This window comes from Festucalex cinctus, chromosome 11 (genome assembly GCF_051991245.1).
Source record: "Festucalex cinctus isolate MCC-2025b chromosome 11, RoL_Fcin_1.0, whole genome shotgun sequence".
Classification (NCBI taxonomy): Eukaryota; Metazoa; Chordata; class Actinopteri; order Syngnathiformes; family Syngnathidae; genus Festucalex; species Festucalex cinctus.
The window spans coordinates 17,861,859-17,870,506 of NC_135421.1; the positions used below are offsets into that span (position 1 = coordinate 17,861,859).

The 8,648-nt window shown below is 41.3% G+C and overlaps 1 protein-coding gene across 1 annotated transcript; it reads right to left on the minus strand.

Annotated features, from left to right (window-relative positions):
• Positions 1 to 4,232: 4,232 nt before the first annotated feature.
• asb1 (ankyrin repeat and SOCS box containing 1) lies at positions 4,233 to 8,429 on the minus strand. The gene is made up of 5 exons (XM_077536174.1): positions 8,119 to 8,429; positions 7,415 to 7,553; positions 6,653 to 6,955; positions 5,013 to 5,395; positions 4,233 to 4,787 (listed from the first exon to the last, which is right to left on the minus strand). The coding sequence occupies exons 1-5, from the start codon at positions 8,213 to 8,215 to the stop codon at positions 4,657 to 4,659; spliced, it is 1,053 nt and encodes a 350-aa protein (XP_077392300.1). The 5' UTR covers positions 8,216 to 8,429; the 3' UTR covers positions 4,233 to 4,656.
• Between the last annotated feature and the right edge of the window lie 219 nt (positions 8,430 to 8,648).

The window sequence follows — 8,648 nt, forward strand, 5'->3', positions numbered from 1 at the left end:
AAACCGAACCTATTCATCATGTCTGAGTATTACTTCTAATGTACTGTAGTTAACATTGACACCACTTGATACTCCACTTGTTAAAGAGGCTTAACCCTGTCCGCAGCTGTTTTCCAACACTTTTCTCTTTTGTTTTTAAAGCATCATTACTCGTGCCAAGGGACCGGACAGACTTTATTACGTACACAATAACTAAAACATCAGTCAAATGAGAGGGAACCAATTACGTATAAGAGCCGCGTTACAGACGGCAAGAGTAATTACAGAGGCAATCACTTCACATCCTTCCTGCCACATTTCACTATTACTGGCTCCTTTGGAAAACAGTCAAATTAAGTCTCATTAAGCCGCTTTTGAGGTTTTTCATTGAAGCGCCAGTTTCACAAGTCTGCTATTCCAGACTATATACATCCTAATTAAGATCAATAAAGTTGAAGGAATTTGACGCAGGATGCAAGTCGTAACCTTTCGTACGCAGGTTTAACGGAATGAAAAACGGGGAATATTTTCACACTCGCAAACGGAAAGCGGGTATTTGACTTGGAACCGTTTCACGACAAATTCACTTTTATGTCGTCGCAAATGGGACCGCTGTTATTTATTTAGACAAAGTCCACCGACCTCGCTGTGTGGCAAGAGAAAAAAGGGGGGCTTCAAGACATAATTGCAGCAGAATATCTGCGTGCATGCGTATGTGCGTTATAGTGATGGCGTAATTGCGGGGAAACGAAGAGTTCCGGAATGCCTTTGGAATGAGATCATGCGAATTAAGACACGCGGCAATTACCGAAATGGTAACAAGTTAGCGTAAGCTCAAAATGGGGGCTTGATGAGAGCAGCACAAATGAAAATTGCTCCTTTGGCTACGGAATTTAAAGCGATACAACACTTAATAATCATTTACCAGTATTTGATTAGGCATTGTGTACAAAGAATAGAAGCACATATTCCCTGAACTGATTAAGCATCAGATTGTTGAACGCCATGTTCCTGGTCAGGTGATCGTGATGACATATCCCGTGCGTAACCGGAAGCCGTCTTCGCTCAGTTCAATGGGAATTTGCTGAAGTGATGTGCGAGAAAAAGACGTCTTCGATCCCAAATACTGCGCCAATTCTGTTGAGAGTAAAGCCCTCAACATGTCCGGTTTCACGTCATTCCATGTTGGGGTGGGGCAGTGGGGGGGTGGCCGCTCCTAATGTGGGCACAGAGACAGGCATAGATGTCTCTAAACTATGATTCTGAGTGACTATCTTGTGATGTGGTGTGTGATTCTACCTCCCTGATTTGCCTGGACAGTTTTCATCATCAAAGCTTAGTGAGGACAGAACTCACCTTCTTGTCTTGTGGTGTCTTTGAAGACAAGTTGCGATCGATTCAATGCCCTGAGAACTTGTTATACTCTTATATATGCCCACCACCTGTGTAGCTGGCAGCATTGTGCATTAAGATCAAGTTTGTCAGTTCACATAGAATCAGACAATTGTAGTAAGAGGTGCGATTTTTTTTTTTTTACAAATTGGCTCATTAATGTTCTGAGGCTGTTCTAAGGCTACATCTGGCACAAGGTGAAATCTCGGGATTAAACGAGGAATTCTGGAGTCAAAAGTACTGACCAGAGTCAGAGAGCTTGTCTTGACGTTTGTGGATCTCACTCTGCTTCATCTATCCTTCCCTCCTTCCTTTAGTCTTTCTACTGGTCTCTTGATGTCTCCTTAACCCGGTTGGAATTTAGACGTATCTGGGATTGGAGAAAGATTCTGGATTTTTTTTTTTTTTTTTAGCTTTTTTTTAGTTGTTGTCTGGTTGGTGTTGGATCTCATGTTGCTTCATATTTCCTTCCTTTGGTCCTTCCTCTGGTCTCCTGACAACTTGACGATTCTGGCGGGACTCTGAAGTATCAAGATAAGGTGAAGGTTATTGGATTTCCAACAGGTTTCAGGTGAATTAAAGAGTAGAAACTCACACGCGCACAATCACAAAAAGAGAGCCATGATGATGATGACATGTTGACTCGGGAAGGCTGCTGAATGAAAAAAAAAAAAAAAACGCTTATCTTGATTATGATTTGGGGCTGCTTTATTCCACCCAGCACGGATTGGGGTTTGAAGAGTACAATCTCAAGACTATCACGGCAATTGTGAAGCAAAATATGCGGCCAGTGAAAGAAAGCCTGGTCTCCATTTTGTTCTGGGGCAGCTTTGCTAAGGTCAAGCGTCTTGTTAATGATGAATCACAGCCTGTGGGTTCTTCTTTGGCGCATACAACTTCCACTCAGAGGCCATCAACATTCAAAATTGGTCTTCCACAACAGGATTGATTTTTATTTATTTTTTTCTTCACAACTGGGCCCAAAAACTTCCCTCTCTAATTTAACCGTAACGAACGCTTCCACATCAAGCGGCTTCCTAAAATGCGTTTGAAAGCGAAGCCTTCCCACAGGAAGAAGGCAGTTGATCAACCACGCACTCGAGTTGCTGATCTCTGTTTTGTGTCTGGATCCGTCCTAAATTAAGTTCTGCGAGCGTGTCTCTTTTGTGCCTCTGGAAGACACATTCTGAGTCCTGGAAACATGAGTGATGACTCTTGGAGAGAAGGGGACAGAAAGAAAACAAAAAGGCACCGCGTCACTTGATCGGGAAAACTTGAAAGGAGGACAGTGCCATCTAGAGACCTCGGAGAAGCCGCCACAAAAGCTTGTCACTCATTTTGGCAGGTTTTGTAGAATCTAAAATGTGAATTCGAACATCCAGTTTGGACTGTGACAGGCTGTTCAATGTTCACATTGTTCAAAAAAAAGAGCTTGTGAAGTAGCCCAACATGAAGACTGAATTATACCATGTACCTAATTATCCGTCTTAAAATAAGAACAGTCATCACCAAACTCATAATACGCTTACAAGGAGAAATCTATTTAACTTTTAAGTCCAAGAATATTTTTAATGCTAAAATAATTACTTGCATATTTACTGTTTTACATAAAAAGAGCTGAAACCTCTAGTAAACCACAATTCAATTGTTATTTACTTGCAATCAAAAACATATTCAATACATCAAATACGTCATTTACATTAGATATTGGCATATCCAGAAAGCAATGGCAATCACGGTCAAAAGTAAAAAAAAAAAAAAAAAAGTTAAACATGGAGAAGGGAGACTAACATGTATATTCTGGGGCTGCTTTGCTACTTAGGGTACAAGACGTCTTGAAACCGTACAGTATAATAAAATCACAAGAAATACCTGATTTTCTAAAAGATTTTTTCAGTAATTAAAAATAAATATATTTTTAAAGGATTGCCATTTAGTATCATGTTATTTCAGCACCGATTGTTTTTTAATTAAAAATATTTGTAAAGAATTATTTAGTATCATGTTATTTCAATGCCCATTGTTTTTTTTTGTTTTTTAACCCTTTGATGCACAACATGGGTCAAAAGTGACCCGACCAAGTTGTGCATTAGAAGGCATGTGAATATGTTGTGCATCAAAGGGTTAATTAATTAAAAGTGATCTTTAAAAAATGATTTAGTATCATGTTATTTCAGCAGCCATTTTTTTTATTAAAAATATATTTAGTATCATGCTATTTCAGTGCCCTTTTGTGTTTTTTTTTTAATTAAAAATAATTTTAAAAAGGAATGGTTATTTAGTATCACGTTATTTCAACACCCATTTTTTTTTAATTAAAAACTAATTTCAAAGAAATTGTATCATGGTATCAGTGCCGATTTTAATATTTTTTTTAAATCATTGCTATTTAGTATGTTATTTCAGCGCCTGTTTTTTTTTTTTTAAATAAAAAAAATATATATATATTTTTAAGAATTATTTAGTAACATGTTATTTCAGCTGTTCGTCTCTGTGTGCCCTGCGATTGGCTGGCAACCAGTTCAGGGTGTCCCCCGCCTACTGCCCAGAGCCAGCTGAGATAGGCGCCAGCACCCCCCGCGACCCTTGTGAGGAATAAGCGGTCAAGAAAATGGATGGATGGATAGATGGACGTTATTTCAGCGCCCATTGTGGTTTTACTTTGTGTAAGCCGGTGAGAGTATTAACATTTTTGCATGTGTATGCTGAGTTGAAGCAGATCTCAGTAAGGGGGGAAAAAACAAAAAAATAAAATAAAAAAAGAAAAAGAAAAACTTACTTGGGGAGAATTTTTCTTACATCCTGGTCATGCCGAAAGCCTTCTGTGTCAATTTCGACAATGGAAAACATAGCAGAGAACGTAGGATTAATAAAGGTTTTACTGAATTTAAATAAGATAAAATACAAAGTGTAAGTAGCACACATTTAGTAAACAGACTTAAAAAAAAGAAAAAGACTTTCCACACCATTAATGATAGTTGATCGCTTTAGCATATTAAATTTTCTTAAAAAAACAAAAAAAACAAAAACAAAAAAAACCCAACAAGACTACATGAGCACGTTCGAACATTTCTTGTCCAACCTGTTCTGGTTCCACGCTTGTACTACTGCTGATTACTTAGGTCAATCGTATAGCATGAATACATACAAGACTCTTTGCTTATAATAAACAATAATAAATAGACAGTCAGTACAGTAATAAAATGCATTCAACTGTAAATAACTCGCATCCACCCGAGTGAGGATGGTCATTCAGTGTTTAAGACGGCCAAGCAACGGAGCTTGTCAGTTTCGGTGAAGCAGGAAGTTGTTGATGGCTTCCGGAAGCGGCAGTGAGGGTATATGGTGCAGACGCTTCTTGCCCAAAGCTCTGCGGATGGCGACGCGGCACACGTGGGTCAGCCTGCGAGGACAGCCTGGCAGGAGAGACGCAGAGGACCAATCAGGAAGCCAGAAAGGTTTAACCGATTGGTTGGTTGTTGCACGCTCATGTTAACACTTTTTTTGTTGTTGTTTTTTCTTCAAATATTTTTTGTTACACATCTAGACTACCTTGAGTTTCCTTTTGATGTCGATGGATTGACAAAAGGACAATCTGGAAAGCATCTGAGGAAAAACAATTTGTAAACGGTCGGACTCACTCTTGGCTTCAAAGAAGGTCCGGAGCGCTTCCGGATCCACCTTGCTGCGGTTAAAAGTGTCCACCGCCGACTCGTCCCAGGCCACGTGCGCCGGCCGGGCTCCGTGGTCCAGCAGCAGTTGCACGAAGGCCGCCTGGCAGCCGTGCCGCAGCACGGCGTCCAGCAGGCAGGAGGCCAGGCCGCGCCTCAGCGCCTCGCGGCAAACGGGCCCCGTGTAGTTGAAGTCGGGCTGAGCGCCGGCTTCCAGCAGGGCTTGGAAGCAGTGGAGGTGGTGGTAGGCGGCGCTGATGTACAGCGGGCACACCACCAACGTGTTCAAGGTGCGGGCGCTCAACAGGAGTCGGGGACCCAGCAGGTGGTCCATGTCCACGTCGGCATTAAACCTGGAGAAAGAAAGAACATCACGTCACGCCTTCACGTTCTTTCTCTGCAACAAATGCACTAGGGTGAGAATCTTTATTTTTTTTTTTAACTAAGCTTTTAATTGTAAGAACATATTTTTTCTTGCCACAAAAACAGTGTATGGACTACAGCTGCTACTCTATGTAGCTATAGCTATAAATTTGAATTGCTTTTACAGTATATTCTGCCCTCTGTACAGTTTAGAAGACAGCAAGCCTTCCCTCAAAGAGAGTTTTCTGGTATGTTTCACCCTGTTCCATTCTAACTGACCATACAGAGTGGACAATTTAGCTTGTTTCCCAAACGTAGCTAGCTCAAGGCTAACACCCAATGGAAAGTGCCATTGACTCTCTAACGCTAATTAGTGAGCTACCCGCGGCACTTTTGTCACTCAAAAGAACGCTATTCTAGAAATTAACTAGTAATTGCTACGAATAATAGTAGTAGTAGTAGTAGTAATAATATATATGTTGTGTATTTAGTGCATTTAGAATAATGTTTTCATTAGGGATGGACGATAATGCTATTTTCAACCGATACCGATAAACCAATAATTAATAAAGTGCCGATGTCGATAACTGATAAGTAAGCTGATAATTTTTATTAATTAGCATTAGCCTAACATGCTAAATTAACATTAGCATTAACGTAACATGCTAACTTAACATGCTAAATTAACATTAGCTTAGCATTAGCTTAACATTTGCTAAGCATTATTATTAGCTAAGCATTAGTTAGCTAAGTATTAGCTTAGCATGCTAAGTTAGCGTGCTAACAATAATGAAAGGGTAGAAAACATTTACAACAGTATTAGCATTAGCTTAACATGCTAACTTAGAATGCTAAATTAACATTAGCTTAACATTTTCTAAGCATTACTATTAGCTAAGTATTAGCTTAGCATTTTCTAAGCATAGGCTTATCATGCTAACTTAGAATGCTAACAATAATAATAAAGGTTAGAAAAAACGTGGAAATTACTCAGGCATAGGCTCTTCCTACACTGCAAAAAAACAACTTTTATTGGAATAACTTTGTGACTGTATCAGAACACGTGATATCACACTGCCCCTAAGTGACCAAATCGTGTAGAACATGCGCTCCCAATAAAAGGCACACACAAACAAGGGCAAGACAGTATAAAATAATTGAAATAAAATCCATTTTGGGGACATTTAAAAAGGATTCTGAATCGTACTAAACGATTAAGTGCGACCCTCTCCCTCCCCCTCTCGAACCTGATGAGTTCCTGCAGTATGTCGAGGCGGCCGACCCGCGCGGCGTGGTAGAGCGGCGTACTGCGGTGGTGGCGGCTGCCGTTGGGGTCGGCGCCGGCCTCCAGGAGGATACGCACGCAGTCGCGGTGGCCGTTAACCACGGCCACGTACAGCGCCGTCTGGCCCTTGACGTCCACCAGGTCCACCTGGGCCCCCCGGGCGATCAGGTACGCCACACAGGCGGCGTGGCCTGCCGTGGCCGCGATGCGCAGAGGCGTGCAGGGCAGACAGCCGCAACACCACACCGATTTCTCGTTGATGCGCCTAGAAAGGAGGGAAAGGAGTTTGTTTTTGACAATGCTTTGTTTTAGCTAAAAAAACAAAAACAAAAAAAAAACACAAAGGTCATTTTCGCAATAGTTAGTTTCGTAAACAAAATATAGTTTCAGTTTGAGTTTTTCTTCATTTTCTGTTCATGGAAAATATTTATTTCAATTTGGGTTATCTCGTTAACTAAAATAACCTTGCATCAAACCGGTGACATTTCGTTTTGTGACACTGACATATATGAATGGACATAATCAATCAGGCCCCTCCCTCACAGCTCAAGTCAGATGGCAGCCATCTTACGTTGCCACTGTTACCAACATCACAATCATTCCATTCTTATGGGCAGCTTCACCCACGTAGCAGTCACGTGACTGCGAGCATTTTCAAGCGTAATGTTTATGTTAAATCATTTGCCAGTTTGACAATCTTTGCCCATGACTGAGCGAGCCTTACTGTCGAAAAGCGTCTTCCTGCAGCAGGTTCCTGAGGGTTTCCAGATCGCCCACGTAGGCGGCGTTGTGCAGCCGCATGTCGTCCTGCTCCAGAGGCTTGTCGCAAAACTGCTCCTCCAGCCATTCTTTCAGGTTGCGACCTGCCGGGGACACGCCATTGACGTCAAACGTTCTACCATTTGAAAAAAAATCGAATTGTTATTTATTGCGATCAAATAAGTCATCTTCACGTGTTTTTTTTTTTTTTTTTTTTTTTTTTTAACACCAGCCACTTTGACTTTTAGTCTTTTAAGCATTCACACAAGTGATAAATCAGATTAAAAAATACATTTGTGGCTTTATTACTTCAGCTTTTCATGTTTCTTGAAACAATGTGTAAATAATTGGATTGTACTTTTTAAATGAAGCGGTACTTACATTTCTAGACACTATATACACAAAATGATTATACATTGGCTATACACATGCATAAACAATGCATTTAGCTTCTATCTTGAAATGTTTGTTATTTATTGTTCTCTTTCAGAACGTAATTCATATCTTAGTAAAGGTGTTGCTCCAGCTTTTGAAAAATAGAATTGTGCTGATGGCGTTGTGAGCTGCGTGCGCATCTTCCATCGTCTTACCAACCTGAAGTGGCACAAAATGCCTGCGTGAACACATCTTGAACGTGACTGTGTTGCTGCCTGCATGTTGCCAAATTACCTGCTGCAGTAGCACCGGGCAGATCGTTAACGGTGATGAGAGGAGGTAAATGACAACGAGGCGGTTCGTCGACATCGGCCTCCGGACCCTCGGCCATGATTCCTGTAGGACCAGGTCGAACCGCGTGGGGCCTTCCTTGGCTTTTTTTGTTTTGTTTTCTCGGTAAACAGGAAGCCGGAGATGATGTGATCGGGAAACAAACAAAGTTGACACTAGTGCGGACGCGCGTCAGCTGAGCGCACGATTTACTTCCGCATGGAGCTCGGCTGCATTTAAAGGGGCAGCAGCGCACCCAAAAGGTTCTCACAACGACAACTGGTCCTCGACATACGGCGGCGTTCAACGTGCTTTATAACGTTGGTCGTAGGGACAAAAAATGCGTCGTAAATTCAGGACGTAAGGGAAAAACTCCCATAATTAGCACATTTTGTATAAGTCAGGGGTCATGCTGGAGACCCCAGTGGAGGTCATGATAAAAGCTTCAAAAGGATAAGCTCTTTCCTGGCACACAAATGCGTTGAAAGGTAGTC

What these genes read in the sequence shown, in the direction of transcription:
- asb1 (XM_077536174.1), bottom strand. Translation starts at nt 8,215, where the DNA reads ATGGCCGAGGGTCCGGAGGCCGATGTCGACGAACCGCCTCGTTGTCAT. An exon ending in GCCCGGTGCTACTGCAGCAG is followed by an intron (nt 7,554 to 8,118) that starts GTAATTTGGCAA and finishes TGTCCCCGGCAG; the next exon opens with GTCGCAACCTGAAAGAATGG. An exon ending in GACCTTCTTTGAAGCCAAGA is followed by an intron (nt 4,788 to 5,012) that starts GTGAGTCCGACC and finishes CTCTCCTGCCAG; the next exon opens with GCTGTCCTCGCAGGCTGACC.